Source organism: Bison bison, unplaced genomic scaffold (genome assembly GCF_000754665.1).
Source record: "Bison bison bison isolate TAMUID 2011002044 unplaced genomic scaffold, Bison_UMD1.0 scf7180017864527, whole genome shotgun sequence".
Classification (NCBI taxonomy): domain Eukaryota; kingdom Metazoa; phylum Chordata; class Mammalia; order Artiodactyla; family Bovidae; genus Bison; species Bison bison.
The window spans coordinates 10500742-10519122 of NW_011495078.1; the positions used below are offsets into that span (position 1 = coordinate 10500742).

Below are 18381 nucleotides of genomic sequence, written 5' to 3' on the forward strand. Positions count from 1 at the left end.
TTTTCTTGCTTGAGTTATTTCAACAGCCCCCTGTCTGGTTTCCCTGATTCTGGGGTTCATGATTCTGTCCCCATTAAGTCTATTACCAAGATAGCTGCCAGAGTCATCCTTTTTAAAACTTAAGTCACAAAATCTTGACAACTGGTTCATCTGGATGATACACAGTACAGAAGTTCATTACATTCTTCTACACTGTTGTATGCCTGAAAATTTCTACAATTTGAAACATGTAAATAAGGTGAGGAATTTGTTGTCAAGTTCCATGATTGTGACTTCTCTACTGAAAACCCTCCAACAGCCTAAGTCTCACTAAGTATGGCCTACAAGGTCCCAGATAGTCTGTTCCCCATGTCCTCCTACCCTCCCCAGACCCCCCCACCTAGCCACCTGCTTCTCTGCAGACCTGCTCCTGCATCACCGCCTCCACACCTGCTCTTCCCCAGCCTGGTCCTCATCTCCATGTACTCTAACCTCACCACTCAAATATACCTACTCAGCAAGGACAATCCTGCCAGTCCTGTTTACAACAGGAATTCCTTCCAACACTCCCCATGCCTCTTCCTTTCCTCCTTTATTTTTTTTATATTGCTTATCATCCTCCACAATAGTATATGATTGATTTTCATCTTGTTCACTGTCTCTTCCTACCAGAATAGGTTTCTAAACCTTGTTTATGTCACGGATGCCTTTGGCAGGATCACGAAGCATTTGTCAAAATATGGCTTGAAGTGATTTAAAACATAGAAAAGAGTATGCATAGGGTTTCATAAGAAATTATATTGAAATAAAGGTATCAAGATATTCTTTAAAAACAAATTTGGGATATCCTGTAAGTGGCTCTTTATTTGTTAATAAGCTCCAACAACAAGTCTAATTGTTACTTGTTGCTAATTGTTACACTGTTACTGAGAGGAACCTGCAATAACTGTGATGTGAAAATACAAGGGATTTCCCGAAGGCTGCAAAGCTCCACAGATACTACTACTGTTGTAGCTTGTTGTCTGTATTGGAAGAAACACTAAATTCCAGGTATAGGCTAGTAAAAGAAACACGTACTTTTTTCCCCCTTATCCAGGTGCATGAACATCCCTGAACTTTATGCGTCTGTAAATTCAAAGGTTAAGAACTCCGGATCCAGTCATACACTGGCTATGGAGGAATAGAGGGTTCCCTCTATTGCATATTTCTGTTCATGGCTCTCTTCCTGGAAACTTACTAAAACACTGCTTGTCATATAGGAGGCTGCCAATATCAAACACCTCAATAACCACACCAATGCACCCAATGAGCTTCTTCATGCTGGGTAAGTATAAGATGGGAGAGGAGACTCTGATGGGACCTTGGTCACTATGTGGTAGCATAACACTGAGCATGAGGCTGGGGTTGAAAGACTTGTCTTAGGCAAATATCATCACCCCCACCTCTGAATACAACCCAAGAAACAACGGTGTTTTGAGACAATCATCTTTTAGAGTTAAAACTGTCTGTGCAAGTCTGCAATGTGGTATCTGTCCCCTCACATTTTAGGGTAATCTATTGCCCCTGAGAGATTTTTACCTTGTAAATTAAGTTCACTTTAGAACCTAACTTCTGTGCTTGCTTCGGCAGCACATATACTAAAAATTGGAACGATACAGAGATTAGCATGGCCCCTGCGCAAGGATGACACGCAAATTCGTGAAGCGGTCCATATTTTTTCTCGCACAGTGTCCCAGGACCCTGCGGGGCGGTGGAGGCGCACCAAAGGAAAAAAAAAAAAAAGAACCTAACTTCTGAATTAGCTTTGCACTGGATGGCTTTCATACCGATTACTCCTGATCTCTCTCTTTCAGAGATTTCAGGGAATGAGAAGGAAAGGAAAAGAAAAGGAGAAAAAAGAACTAACCATTTGGAAGACCAAATTACTTCTGGGTAGAGAAAGGGCAGGAAAGGCAACTAATGATAATCATTCAGTGATTTTTTTCATCCCTTTCCTTCAAAAAATGACATAAATCTCTCTTACTGTCAAGCTTTGAAGTATGTAATAAAATCTGAATAGAGTCCCCTAAAACTTGCATGGACAAGGCAGTTGTTAAAAAATTTATTTTTCTACTCACCATGATGTTATCAATACATTAAGTTTATAAAATTTTGTTTTCAAAGTCTCTTTTAATTTCTGAAACTACTACTAAGAAACTGTTCAAATACATAACAGAGTACACTGCATATGAACAACATACTATACTTTCAAATTCAAAAGGAAATATATTTCACACTATAAATTATATTGAAATACAGTAACACTATAAAGATAACACTAAAGTTATCAAAGTAGTTCACGATTTTTACAGATAATCAAGGGGAAGCAAATGAGTACTGAGTAATACATAAACAGATGAAATTACTACTGCTTTCAAATATATTAGATTCAAATCTTCTATCATATTCAGAACAGCCAAACATTAGCAATTTTTACCTAGAAGACAGAATCATGACTGTAATCTTTAAAAATACACTATAAAAGATAATCCTTTATTAATGTTTGAGATAGTAAAAAAAGAAAACTTTCTATAATAGGATAAACACCTAAATGTAAATAAGAAACTTTTCTGCCAAATATTAATTTTGCCCATCTAGAGGAGTAAAAATTAGATGATTGTTTTAATTATTCCATTATGCTTTTGGTATCTGTTTACCTGTCAGTTTAATAAAACTCCAGTGACTGCTATTTTCATCAAAAGTATATTTTGGACAGAATCTCACCTGGTCTCTTCATCATCCCAAGCGATCCGCATGCCCTTCCCACCACCGCCTGCTGAGGCCTTGATCATGACAGGGTAGCCTAACAGCAGGGAAGAATGAGACAGCAGTTCAGGCTTCGATCATCTGGATGCATGAACATGACAACTGACCACATGTTCAGTAACACAGAAGACAATAACTAATTTATTTTAAAGTTCCTTTCTTTAGCATCAGGAAAATAATGCCGGTTAAGGATCTTACATATGTTTCATATATATTTTTAAATGAGTGTGATCATTTTTAAAAGAAAAAGACTGTGTGTACCAATAAATGCAACATTTTCCCCAATAAGAAAACATAATTTGACAGTGGATTCCAAAAATGAAAGTAGATACAGTATTAATTAACCAAAGATATAAGAAACAACTTATATAGCATTAAGGAAACACACACACAAACACATGCTTTCCTTTTCATTCCCCCAAACTGCTGTTTGCAGGCGTAACAAATTAAATTCCTTGTTTTCAAAAGTAATGATTTACAGGTACTTGAGGTATTTTCATCTGCAAAACTATAGGGAACCCCTGCAGTTTTTATCTGCAAGAAAGACATGATGGCTCTGGGAAAAATCAAGCCATGGCTGTTCTATTATGACTGGAGCTGAAGAGGCAGGGCCTGCTGCCATCATAGAGAAGCTACCAACATATACCATTCAGTCACCAGGGGATGAAACGCTGAAACGTGGGAGTATTACAAAAATACAACATCAGGCCCAAACCAGAGGACGCTTCCAGCCAAAGTCTTGTAAGAGAAAAGAAAAAAACTGCTGTGATTAAACAGGAATGAGTATTTAGAGTAGTTATAAAGTAAAAATTTTGACAGCATGAGTCATCTGTGATGACTGACCAAGAAAAGCTGTGAAGTCTCTGTGTTTAGAGGGTTTCTGACAATACGGTGGAGACACATGTCTGAGACCACTTGTTTGTGATCGTTTGTGAAGAAAGAGGTCAGGGAGGAGCCCTTCAAGGACTCCGCCCACCCAGTGATGCTCTGTCAGCCCTGCGCTCTAGCTGTGGGATCTCTGAAGAAAAGGGCAGACAGGGCGAAATGCCACGGACATCTGACCCCTGAGCCACAGAACATCACTCTTAACTTCGACTTAGTTAACAGTGTTTCATAATTAATTCAGCTTTAAAAGTTTGGGTACTGGTTACACTTATGTGAGATAGATTTATGTGGGACAGCACTATAAAAGCAACACAGATGCAATAAGAACAAGAAAGATGAATATGCTATTTTCACACATGGAGCCGTATAATCTAGGAAGAAAGAGGCACAGGACCCCAGATAATTCTCTCAGTAGGAATTCAAAAAGGAATCATAGGAAAGAGAAAAAGGGATTAAGACAAGCATATTATATTGGGTTGGCCAAAAAGTTCATTCAGGTTTTTCCATAACATATGATGGAGAAACCCAAATAAACTTTTTGGCCAACCCAACAGACAGGAGGCTTCCCAGGTGGCGCTAGCAGTAAAGAACCTGCCTGCTAACACAGGAGACAGAAGGGACACAGGTTCGATCTCTGGGTTGGGAAGATTTCCTGGAGGAGGACATGGCAACCCAGTTCAGTATTCTTGCCTGGGAAATCTCATGGACAGAGGAGCCTGGTGGGCTAGAGTCCATGGGGTCGCACAGAGTCAGACACGACTGAAGCAACTTAGCAGCAGCAGTAGCAGCAGCAGCAGGATGAGCAGGATATGAACACAGTAGGCAGGAAGAACAGAAACAAAACAGAGGTGGGGAAACATAGGACAGGTTTAAGGAAGGACTGAAACCATCTGAAGTACAGAGTTTATCTGCAGGATGGCAGAGGAAAAGAGAACTGGACACATAAATTAGGTGCAAATTATCCTACACACTTCTGCATTCTACAGATTCTGCTTGAGAGTAACAAGAACATTATTTGTCTCTTAGCACTGCAGCCGCACAACGAATATCACATAAAGGAACTAGACTGAAATCAGTAAAGAAGCATTAGCTTGTTTTTGAGCAATGAAGAAACAATATCTAAAAATTAGAAATCAGCAGGCCTGAGATATCTTTTTAAAATCAACTTAAGGTCTTTATTAAAGTGATACTCCCCCATAAAACATGTTATCAATTCACCATCAAAAACTATTTATCCATGTGAACAGGAAACCTCAAGAGGAATGCTATCCGCACCTCATGTCTCTACCATTTCCAGTTCCAACTGAGGATTAGGAAATTTATTCTGATTCCAGTATTAATCTCATCTTAGTCATTTACTATGGGTCCTGGACTATTTAGGGATTTGTGAGATTCAAAATAAGATTTGGAAATTTTCCTTGGTAACAAAAAACTAGATGGCAAAACAAGACAAGTAAAATCATTTGTCAACAACAAATTATTTTATGTTCAGTGCTGTCACTTCAGTCGTGTCTGACTCTTTGCAACTTCATGGACTGTAACTCCCCAGGTCCCTCTGTCCATGGGATTATCCAGGCAAGAATACTGGAGTGGATTTCCATGCCCTCCTCCAGGGGATCTTCCCAACCCAGAGAATGAACCCACGTCTCTTATGCCTCCTGCATTGACAGGTAAGTTCTTTACCACTGACCCACCAGGGAAGCTCCCCTATTTTATGTTCAGAAGAGGTGAGACACTGTTAGGCATCGGGGTAATATATAATAAGACAATAGCAACATAGCGCCCCCAAAGGAGGCGATGCAGCAATAGACCTGTGAATACACACAACCCAGAAGAGAAGACTTCTTGACAAGAATTTAAGAAGCCAAATATTAAACGACAGAGAGACAGGAAGAAACTGGTAGAAGTTGGTGACATTACAGTCATGAATTCAATGTAATTTTTGAGCTATAACTGAAAATAATATAACAGTAAGGTATTCTACTCAAAGTCTTATGCCAAGTAAGTCATTAAATTTCGGACAGCACATATTTTTATGCTGTCATCATGCCATGGAGAAATGAGAACTAGCCATTTGAAAAGGAGGGGAAAAAATATTCCACATAGATGATACTAAATAGTATCAAAAAGCCCAGTCCATCATCCCCACTTTCTTATTGTGTCTGTGACTCTAATTAGGGTAAGTTATGGGGTGCCAGGAACTGGAAGAAAAAGGAAAAAAAACATATTCAGTCAAAAGTTGGCATTCCCAGAAAAATCAGAAGTGATCAAGTTTGATGGCTTGCAACCCCTCACTTTTTCCAGCCTGGGTATGAAATATCCACTAACGTTCTCTCACATTGTTTAACCCATTAGAGTACTTATTCCTCTGTTCAACTTTTGTCTAGAACACATTTCTTTAAATTTATAATCTTTAGTTGACGTATGTTTGAAACAGAACAACCTTCCTTATCATAACAAAATAAAATTCTCCAAGGTTTTTAAAATGAGATGAAATCTCCTGATATGGTAAGATTGCTTTTAAAAAACAAAAAACAAATCTGTGCTGTTGGCACGTTTTTCCTCACCTTTACCATCCTCTCAATGGACGTCTGCCTGTGGCTCTAAGTCAGGCTGACTGACTGGGCTTCCCTGGTGGCTCAGCGGTGAAGAATCCACCTGCCAACTTGAGAGACACAAGAGCTGCAGGTCTGATCATCGGAAAAATCCCCTGGAGAAGGAAATGGCAACCCACTCCGGTATTCTTGCCTGGAGAGGTCCAGGGACAGGGGAGCCTGGAGGGCCACAGTCCACAGGGTCGCAAAAGAGTCAGACATGACTTGGCGACTAAACCATCAGTAGACAGAGAGCTGTAACCCGGACCTAACTGTCAATACAGAGAAAGAGAAAGGCCTAGCCTTGTATTAGAGGTAGAGTCAGTACAATGTGTAGGCAGGATGTGGATGAAGGCAGCCTCTACGGCTTGGTGCTTTCCCACTCAGTTGTGAATCCCAAGTCTAACTGTATTTCTTCACCACCACACCATGTTGAGCTGCACAAGACACACAGTGCATAATCTACACCCCTTTAAGCAAAACCTGCCCCTATACACAGGGGCATAATCCAATACTGTAAAGGCTGGTAAAATGACATCTTCATGACATAAATATCATGAGTCATATAATGAAGAATTTTATATAGTTTTTCACCTATAGCTTCTTCAATAAAAAATTCATAGACTGTAATGACTGATAGAGAAGGAAATGTAAAAAGAAAGGAAAAGTGAAATATTTCTTGAGAAATGTCCGATTCCTAATTTGGTGGTGCTAACCAGAAATCTCCTAACAGAGCTCCCTACTAATACAGTTGGTCCCATCAAACTATAAAGAGGTTAGCAAAATTCTTTAATATATACATATGATCACTTCTCTCTCCTACCTAAAATGGTAAGGGTTTACATTGATGAGTAAGCCATACATGTAAGAACTGTGCATGCTAAGTCACTTCAGTCATGTCCAACTCTTCCTAGGATCAGGAACAAGGCAAGGATGTCCTTTCTCACCCCTCCTATTCAACGTCTTGCTATAGGTCCCAGCTTATGCAATAGGACAAGAAAAAGGTAAACAAATTAAGAAGGAAGAAATGTCATTAGCAGGAAATAAGATCATCTATGAAGAAAATCTCAAAAAATCAAGAACCACAACCACCAAAAAAACCCAAATGAACAAAAAAAAACCTTCTAAGACTAATGTAATTACAATTTGAATTGCATTCCCACATACCAGCAATGGAAACACTTGAAGTTAAAAACAATACCATTCACATTAGTACCCCAAAGAATAAAACACTTAGGCATAAATCTACAAAATATGTGTAGTATCTATATGCAGAAAACTACAAAGTTCTGATGAATGAAATTAAGGAAGATCTAACTAAATAAATAGAGAAAAATTCCACATGCATGAACTAAATATTGTTGAGATATCAATTCTCCCTAAATTGATCTATAGATTCAAAGCAATTCCAACCAAAACCCCATTAAGCTGACATTACCCAACTTTAAGGCTTACTATAAAGCTACAGTAATACAATCACCAAGATACTGGTAAAAGAACAGTCAAATCCATCAATGGAATAGCATGGAAAGCACGGAAATAAACTCACCCAAACACAGTGAATGATCTTTGACGAGAAAGCAAAAGTAACTCAATAGAGAAAGGACAATCACTTCAACAAATGTTGCTAGAACAACTGGAAATCCATGGGCAAAAAGTGAATCTAGACAAAGTCCTTCACATTTCACAAAAAGTTAACCCAGAGTGGATTGTAGCCCTAACTATATAATACTAAAGAATAAAATGTCTAGAAGATAAATAAGAGAAAATTTAAGTGACCTTTGGTTTGGCAAAGATTAATGAATAGTCATTAAGCATGTGAAAATATGCTCCACGGTATTAAGGAAACAGAAATCAAAATCACAATGAAATATAACTACATATCCATTAGAATGACTAAAACTACAAAAACAAGTATTCACAAGCATGGAGTAAGTAGGTAACTAGAACTCTTGAAACACTGCTGGTGGAAGTGTAAAATGAAGGAAGCAATGTTTTTTAAAAGAACATAAATTATCTATACCTTCAATGGCACCCCACTCCAGTACTCTTGCCTGGAAAATCCTGTAGACGGAGGAGCCTGGTAGGCTGCAGTCCATGCTAAGGGTCGGACACGACTGAGCGACTTCACTTTCACTTTTCACTTTCATGCATTGGAGAAGGAAATGGCAACCCACTCCAGTGTTCTTGCCTGGAGAATCCCAGGGACGGAGGAGCCTGGTGGGCTGCCGTCTATGCGGTCGCACGGAGTTGGACACGACTGAAGTGACTTAGCAGTAGCAGCAGTAATTGTAGTGACATGTACTAAAATTCTCTAACCTATACACTTAAAATAGTTAAGATTTTATTCTTCATAAAGCATTCCTCCATAAAAATGATTTTTATGAAGGAGCCGGACAAAAAGAACAGACCGCCTACAAAGGAGTAACAAAAATGAGACTGACAACTCTCTCTTCAACAGCTGCAGAGCACAGTATAGTACAAATATTCCAGCACTACGCTAACAGAAAACCACTATCAACCTGGACTTGCATACACACCAAAGTCATCTTTTAACAAAGAATGCGAATAGTCCCATTTAGACAAAAACTGAGTTAATTACCTGTAGAAACTTCTAAGGGGTAAATTCCAGGAAAAACAGAAATAATCCCATTTGTAAAGTCAGGGATGGGAAGAAGGAACAATGAACAAAGAAAATAAATATTTGAGTAAAGGTACATAAATATTAGCTATTTACAGCCCAGTAATAATGTCTAATTAGCGGGGTAAAGAATTAAGGAAATAAAATACAAGAAAGCATAGAAGGAGGAAATCTTTGATAGGACAAAAAACTGTAGATTGAATCTTAAAGTAAGTAAACATTTTAAAAAGTTTAGGATACTGAGGAACACCTGAAGAACTGTCTCCAAATTCAAATTTCTACAGTAAACCCTGAAATAGAAATAAGCATAAAATTTCTATCACAGTGGAAAGGAGTGGGGGGGATGGGAATGGAATAAAGAAGAGAAATTTTAAAGGCAATCATTATCAAAAAGAAGTCATGAAAGGAGAGAAAGTAGAATCCAAGAAGTGGAACAAAAATAAAAAGAAGATAATATAAATAAATCAGAAAGTAGTAAATACAACAAATGTACATCGACTGCAATCTATGGTTAAAAGACAGTGCCAGTCTTGAACAGAAAAAGAAAAACATCAGTATATACACTTACAAGAGAGAGACCTCAATCAATAGACTACTGGTTGACTGGGGAAAAAAAAAAAAAGAACATAGGAAAACACCAAAATAACCTGGTTTAGGCATAACAATACTGATAAAATGAAATTAGAAAGCAAACTCAAAAAAAGCCATATATTTGATAAAAAGTAAAATTAGCCAAGAAGACACATTACACTGCTATATTACCCATTAACTTCCTGGCAAGCAAGAAAACGTCACTAATCCACTCTCAAAAACTGATCAAATAGCCAAAAACATCACTAGAAGATTTGAACATCCCAATAGGCAGACTTGACCTACAACACATGGCCTACAATAATATGAAAATACACACTCTGTTCAGGTACACATGGAAGATGTATTTCAAGTGATTTACTCCTTGGCCATAAAGCAATTCTCATCAAATTAGAAAGTTTCTAAATAAGAAAGATGATATTCACTAATCAGAAAGCAATTAACTTAGAAATATAACAAAAAGTTGAAACTGTTTGTTAATGTATTCCTAAATAGCCAGATTCAAAAATCATAACAGAACTCTGAAAATACTCAGAAATGAACAACTGTGGAAAATACATATTAAAATTATGAAACAGAGCTCTGTCCATCTCACCACTTTAGGACATTCCTCCAGCTGCTGGAAGTATCATCAACCAAAAGCTGACTTGTCCTCAGCTTGTATTACTCCTTCCAAGGGGCAGCCTGCACCCAAGGCTTAGTTAACATACGTGTATAACAGTTCAATCTTATTGCCCCAATTTGAGACAGCTATTTAATATAAAAGATCAGCCAATACTGGGCTTTCCTGACAGCTCAGTTGGCAAAGAATCTGCTTACAATGCAGGAGACCTGGGTTTGATCCCTGGGTTGGGAAGATCCCCTGAAAAAGGGAAAGGCTACCCACTCCAGTATTTTGGCCTGGAGAATTCCATGGACTGTATAGTCCATAGGGTTGCAGAGAGTCACGACTGGGTAACTTCCACTTTCCAATATGCAGAACTCTTTGCAGGAAGAGCTAAGGCCGTTGTTGAGTCTGAGTCTCAACTCAATTCAAATCCCCCTTCAGTCCACAATTTCTTTCACTCCCTCATGTGCACTGGTCCCAAGAATATTCCCCAATAAAATTCCAGGGTCTGCTTTAAGACAGGTATCCAGTCTGTGACAGAGGAGCCATCTGGAAGGCTATTACAGTGATCTAGGCAAAAGATGACACTAGCTTGAACAAATGGAACCACAAGATAAATGGAGAAAAGGGGATGAATTCAAGATTTAGGACATGATGACGATGATATACAAACTGCAAAACCACATAATGCAATATAGTAGTGAATGCTGAATTACAGAGAACTGCTGATCAAAATCGAGACCCCTCTACTTCCTGCCTCCATGATCCGTGCCATTGTGGATGGCAGAACCTCCATCAGCCTCATACCTGGACAAGGCTGGCATAGAATAGAACTCCAATGCACCCACAGTCTTACCAACGGGAAGTGAACATGGAGGATGAGGAAAATCTTTGCTGTTTAAGGTTACAGGGCAGGGGCAATAAAAAGGTGTAACACTACAGCTCTGATAAATGAATGACAGTTGCACAGACTCAAATAAGAATTACCACATTACTAAGTTTTCCAAGGAAACATAATTCAAAATCTACTAGGCAATTTGGCTGCCATGCAACACTTGGCTACACTGAAAAGTTCCTACTGTGAAGACAAACAAGGAGATAGTTCAAATTCAAACAATTTGGAAAAATAAATTCCATCATCAATGCGTTTCCCATATTGTTATTTGGTCATAATTTTCCACTTTTTTGTTGTTGCCTTTTAATTACAAGTTAGTTATAGTTACTTCAGTCATTATCAATTTAGTATTGGTGTATCTTCAGAAGAGCACACTTCAGACTGAAGTGATATATATATTTATATTTCTCTAGGGCCTATAATTATCCAGTAACTAGAACATAAACATATATGTGTTACAGTCCAACTATGATTTATTCATGTATCTACTACTACTGCAGATGAACATAATCTCTACAAAAGGTACCTAGAGGTGATCCTTATTATCACTGAGCTTTTACCATTGGAAAATGAAAAAGTGTAAAGTGGGCACAGGACATTTTGCCTTTCCTAAGACAGCTATGCACACATGAACACACGGATATCTATACAAATACACTGAGTTTAAATAGTATACACATAAAGATTTAATCAAGCTGTGCTATAAGAAAGTAAACCAGTACATAACAGTATTTGTTTAAATATGGCAAAGAGAGGCAATTAGTTTTTTTTTTGTTTTCTTGGGAAAACTGATCTGGGCTACCTTTCCTCTACTCAGGCAAATAAAATATACTAGATCCCTAATTCTGATTCAGGGATCAGAAGTAAAGCATGGTTCAACATCTAGACTGGAGCAGAATGAGCTGTCAGAAAGTTTCCAAACATTATGTAGAGCCTTTTGCAATAGAGTGATAAAAAAAAGAAAAGGTATGCAAGAAGGAACAGCAATAAAACAACAAGAGAGACAGTGAGAACACATATAACGTGGTAAAATGCAGAGAGAGAACTTGTGAAACAATGCGGAAACCTGAAGTGTGTATACTGGAGCAACGAAAGAAAACGGAAGGACCCAACTGACGAAGAAAAGAGAGAAGGGCTGCAGAACACGGACTATCATTGTAACCTCAAATGACCACAAGACTTCAATAATATGAAAACTGCAAAATGAAAACCTCATTCTTTCATACTTTATGAGAATGAGAATACTTTAACACTATTTTCTTCAACATAATTTTTCCTTAGTCATTTCTTAGTAAATCTCCTAATTAAATAAATGAATATTAAATATCTCTTCTACTGAGGACCAAATTAGAAAATGAATTAACACGATGTTAAGATTGGGGAAAAGATACAAATTGCAATATTTTTTCAAATGCTTCCTTGACATATCTTTAACCACAAAGTCATATACAACGTGTGAAAAGTTTTCTAAGCAGCATGAAAGAAAGAAAAGATTTGAGGTCTTAGCTAAGTATTTCTATCCCTCGTAGCATGAACAATTTGTTCTTCTATATTAAAAAAACAAGAGCAACTTTTTTAAACGTTATACCATGCCAAAAGGAAAACTAGCCAAAGGAAAGGAAAAAATAGCCAGGGCAGAGAAGAAAAGATAATATAGTTGCTACATACTTAAGAGACAGGGGCCAAGGTGGTAGGAAGACTAATATCAAGAAGAAATTTATGGGAGAGCCTAACCTGCAGAGAACGTAAGATATAACGTCATAGGTTAGTGTGACGCCAAGAAGGTTCATTAAAAGACTCTCCTATGTTTGAATCTTAAAACTTCCATTAGTCCTGCCTAATGAATCCAAGGACAGCCAAAATGGACTGACTTGCTATAGTCATTAACAATCACATACTAAGTTTACTTAAATAATCCTAGCTTTTTTTTTCTTTTTAGTTATCTGTTAGCTGAGAGTTTATCCTGGCTTACTTAATATTGCTACTCTTCCCAGATATCTCCATTACAAATTTGGAGATGAAGGGGGAGGGGGGGGATGAGAAAAAATATTGTCAAATCATGATCTATAAATACTGTGAAAAAAAAAAAACCTTTAAAATGTGGGTCTACTTATTTCCATACTTATATAGACACCTCTATTTGGATTCATTCACTGAATAACCATTCACTTAATACATACTTATGTGATGTTCACTGTCTTAAGTACTAGAAATCTCCCACATTGCAGGTGGATTCTTTACTCTCTGAGCCACCAGGGAAGCCCAAGAATACGGGAGTGGGCAACCTATCCCTTCTCCAGCAGATCTTGCTGACCCAGGAATCGAACTGGGGATTCCTGCATTGCAGGCTGATTCTTTACCAGCTGGGCTACCAAGTAAGCCACTAGAAACTAGAAATACAAACTAACCCATGGTCAATTTTACTATAAAATACTAAGCAAATGAACATAAAACAATCATTTTCAAAGAAAGAATTTACTTAATGCAGAGAAAACCCCACACTATTTTAAGAGAAGAGCAACCCATCAAGGTAATTGAGTATAAGAGACAATAGAGTATTTCCATATCAAACTAAATCCTGGGATTCTGCAGGGAAAGGAACAAACTTTATGAGATACTGTTTCAGCTTGATACTATTTTCTCTTTTCCATCAAAAATTCTTTACAACTCAATTCTTTATATCTCAGTCATTCACTCTTCCATTTAACAGAGAATTACTTGAGACAAATGTGTATACTTTTACTATTGGGTAGAGTGTCCTATATATATCTATAAAGTTTCATTGGTTTAAACTGTTACAATCTTTACTTCTTTACTGATCCTCTCTCTGGACCTTCTACTCTTATTTAAATTGTACTACTGACGTCCCCAACTATTACTGTATAACTATCGATTTCCCTTTTCACGTCAATACTTACTTTGTGTATTTTTGGTCTTGGCTGTTTGGTGCATACGTGTTTGTAACAGTCGATACATAGTGTCTTTCATCTCTTTCAACAGTTTTAGACTTAAAGTCCATTTTGTCTGATAGACAAAATACATTTTAGTAGAGCCACCCCAGTTCTCTTGATTACTATCTGCATGGGATATCTATTTCTAATCTTTTGTTTTCAATCTACCTCTGTGTCTAGATCCAAAGTGAGTTTCTTAGAGACAGCATATAGTTGGATTTTTTTTATCCATTCTGCCAGTATCTGCCACAGTGAGATATCATTTCACACATACTAGGATGGCAATAATATTAAAAAAAAAAAAAACAGAAAATAACAAATACTGGCAAGGATGGAAAGAAATTGGAAACCTCATACACTGCTAGTAGGAATGTAAGATGATTCAGCCACTGGGGAAAACAGATTGGCAGTTCCTCAAAAAGTTAACCATAGAATTACCACGTAAACCAGCAATTCCACAACTAGGTATATACCAAAATAGTTGAAAACAGATACACAAACATCCATAGATATGCATATTCACAGCAGCACTATCTGCAACACTCAGTATATGGAAACAAACCAAATGTCCATCTGCAGCTAAATGAATAAGTAAAATGTACTATAAACACACAATGGAATACCATTTGGGCTTCCCTGGTAGCTTAGCTGGTAACGAATCCACCTGCAATGCAGGAGACCCCAGTTTGATTCCTGGGTTGACCAGATCCCCTGAAGAAGGGACCGGCTACCCACTCCAGTATTCTGGAACAGGATGGAATATTATTTGCTCATAAAAAGAATGAAGTACCAATATACATATCCAGGAACTTTGAAAATATAACTCTAAGTGAACACAGAAGGTCATATGTTTTATAATTCCATTTATAAGAAATATCCAGAATAGATAAATCCACTGAAACAGAAAGCAAATTGGTGATTGCCAGGGGCTAGAATATAAGGAGTGACTGTTATTGGATAGCTGGGGAGGAAATACCAACACACTCCAGCATTCTTCCCTAGAGGACATGGACAGAGGAGCCTGGTGGGCTATAGTCCATGGGGTTAAAAAGAGTCGGACATGACTGAGCACATGCCCTCATGCACACACACACACACATTAATGAATACAGAGTTTCTTTTGTGGGTACTGAAAGTGTTCTGGCATTAGAGTGGTAGGTGGTGGTGTTGCTCACTCGCTTAGTCGTGTCTGACTCTTTGAGACCCCATGAACAGAAGCACGTCAGGCCTGCCTGTCTTTCATTATCTCTCGGTCCTTGCTCAAACTCATATCCATCAAGTCGGTGATGCCATCCAACCATCTTGTCCTTGGTCATCGCCTTCTCTTCCTGCATTCAATCTCCCCCAGCCTCAGGGTCTTCTCTAATGAGTCAGCTCTTCATATCAGGTGGCCAAAGTATTGGAGCTTCAGCTTCAGCATCAGTCCTTCCAATGAATATTCAGGACTGATTTCCTTCTCCTTGCAGTCCAAGGGACTCTCAAGAGTCTTCTCCAGCACCACAATTCAAAAGCATCAATTCTTCAATGCTCAGCCTTCTTTATGGTCCAGAGCTCACATCCATACATGACTACAGGAAAACCACAGCTTTGACTAGACGGACCTTTGTGGGCAAAGCAATGTCTCTGCTATTTAATAGGCTGTCTAAGTTTGTCACAGCTTTTATTCCAAGGAGTAAGCGTCTTTTAATTTCATGGCTGCACTCACCATCTGCAGTGACTTTGGAGCCCAGGAAAATAAAGTCTCTTACTGTTTCCCCATCTATTTGCCATGAAATGATGGGACCAGATGCCTGATTTTAGTTTGTTGAACGTTGAGTTTTAAGCCAGCTTTTCACTCTCCTCTTTTACCTTCATCAAGAGGCTCTTTAGTTCCTCTTCAGTGGTGAAGATTCACTAATTCTGTGAATATACTAAAAACCACTGGACTGTACACTTTGAAAGGCTGGATTTTATACTATCTAAATTTTATCCCAACTTTTACAAATCTAATATTTACTATTTTAGGAATCAGCGAATTAAAATGGACTGGAATGGGTGAATTTAACTCAGATGACCATTATATCTACTACTGTGGGCAAGAATCCCTTTGAAGAAATGGAGTAGCCATCATGGTCAACAAAAGAGTCCGAAATGCAGCACTTGGATGCAGTCTCAAAAACAACAGAATGATCTCTTCGTTTCCAACGCAAACCATTCAATATCACAGTAATCCAAGTCTATGCCCCAACCAGTAATGCTGAAGAAGCTGAAGCTGAACAGTTCTATGAAGACCTACAAGACCTTCTAGAACTAACACCCAAAAAAGATGTACTCTTCATTATAGGGGACTGGAATGCAAAAGGAGAAAATCAAGAAATACCTGGAATAACAGGCAAATCTGGTCTTGGAGTATAGAATGAAGCAGGGCAAAGGCTAACAGAGTTTTGCCAAGAGAACGCACTGGTCATAGCAAACACCCTCTTCCAACAACACAACAGAAGACTCTACACATGGACATCACCAGATGGTCAATATAGAAATCAGACTGATTATATTCTTTGCAGCCAAAGATGGAGAAGTTCTATACAGGCAGCAAAAACAAGACAGGGAGCTGACTGTGTCTCAGATCATGAACTCCTTATCGACAAATTCAGACTTAAATTGAAGAAAGTAGGGAAAACCACTAGACCATTTAGATATGACTTTAATCAAATCCCTTACAATTATACAGTGGAAGTGACAAATAGACTCAAGGGATTAGATATGATAGATAGAGTGCCTGATGAACTATGGACAGAGGTTCATGACACTATACAGGAGACAGGGATCAAGATCATCCCCAAGAAAAACAAATGCAAAAGAGCAAAATGGCTGTCTTAGGAGGCCTTACAAATAGCTGTGAAAAGAAGAGAAGTGAAAAGCAAAGGAGAAAAACAAAGATATACCCATTTGAATGCAGAGTGCCAAAGAATAGCAAGGAGAGATAAGAAAGCCTTCCTCAGCAATCAATGCAAAGAAATAGAGGAAAACAATAGAATGGGAGAGACTAGAGATTTAAGAAAATGAGAGATACCAAGAGAACATTTCATGCAAAGATGCGCACAATAAAGGACAGAAATGGTATAGACCTAACAGAAGCAGAAGATATTAAGAGGTGGCAAGAATACACATAAAGAAAGAAAGTGAAGTCGTTCAGTCGTGTCTGACTCTTTGTGACCCCATGGACCGTAGCCTACCAGGCTTCTCTGTCCATGGGATTCTCCAGGCAAGAATACTGGAGTGGGTTACCATTTCCTTCTCCAGGGGATACACAGAAGAACTATACAAAAAAGATCTTCATGACCCAGATAATCACGATGGTGTGATCACTCACCTAGAGCCAGACATCCTGGAATGTGAAGTCAAGTCAGCCTTAAGAAACATTACTACAAACAAAGCTAGTGGAGGTGATGGAATTCCAGTTGAGCTCTTTCAAATCCTAAAAGATGATGCTGTGAAAGTGCTGCACTCAATACATCAGCAAATTTGGAAAACTCAGCAGTGGCCACAGGACTGGAAAAGGTCAGTTTTCATTCCAATCCCAAAGAAAGGCAATTCCAAAGAATGCTCAAACTACCGCACAACTGCACTCATCTCACACGCTAGTAAAGTAATGCTCAAAATTCTCCAAGCCAGGCTTCAACAGTACGTGAACCATGAACTTCCAGATGTTCAAGCTGGAAAGGCAGAGGAACCAGAGATCAAATTGCCAACATCCGTTGGATCATATAAAAAGCAAAGAGAATTCCAGAAAAACATCTACTTCTGCTGTATTCACTATGCCAAAACCTTTGACAGTGTGGATCACCACACTATGGAAAATTCTTAAAGAGACGGGAATACCAGACCACCTGACCTGCCTACTGAGAAATCTGTATGCGATCAGGAAGCAACAGTTAGAACTGGACATGGAACAACAGACTGATTTCAAATCAGGAAAGGAGTACGTCAAGGCTATATATTGTCACCCTGCTTATTTAACTTATATGCAGAGTACATGATGAGAAATGTTCGGCTGGAGGAAGCACAAGCTGCAATCAGGATTGCCTGGAGAAATACCAATAACCTCAGACATGCAGATGATACCACCCTTATGGCAGAAAGCGAAGAAGAACTAAAGAACCTCTTGATGAAAGTGAAAGAGGAGAGTGATAAGTTGGCTTAAAGCTCAACATTCAGAAAACTGAGATCATGGCATCTGGTCCCATCACTTCATGGCAAATAGATGGGGAAACAGTGGAAATAGTGACAGACTTTATTTTGGGGCTCCAAAATCACTGCAGATGGTGACCGCAGCCATGAAATTAAAAGATGCTTGCTCCTTGGAAGAAAAGTTATGATCAACCTAGATAGCATATTAAAAAAACAGAGACATTACTTTGCCAACAAAGGTCCATCTAGTCAAGGTGATACGG

The 18381-nt window shown here is 38.4% G+C and overlaps 1 protein-coding gene across 1 annotated transcript in view; it reads right to left on the reverse strand.

Annotated features, from left to right (window-relative positions):
• The window catches only part of PCCA (propionyl CoA carboxylase, alpha polypeptide), a 363293-nt gene that overhangs the window by 219844 nt on the left and 125068 nt on the right, over positions 1 to 18381 (reverse strand). Inside the window, exon 9 of the mRNA XM_010831489.1 lies at positions 2743 to 2821. Within this exon, the coding sequence (XP_010829791.1) occupies positions 2743 to 2821 (79 nt within the window). The remainder of the gene's footprint in view (positions 1 to 2742; positions 2822 to 18381) is intronic.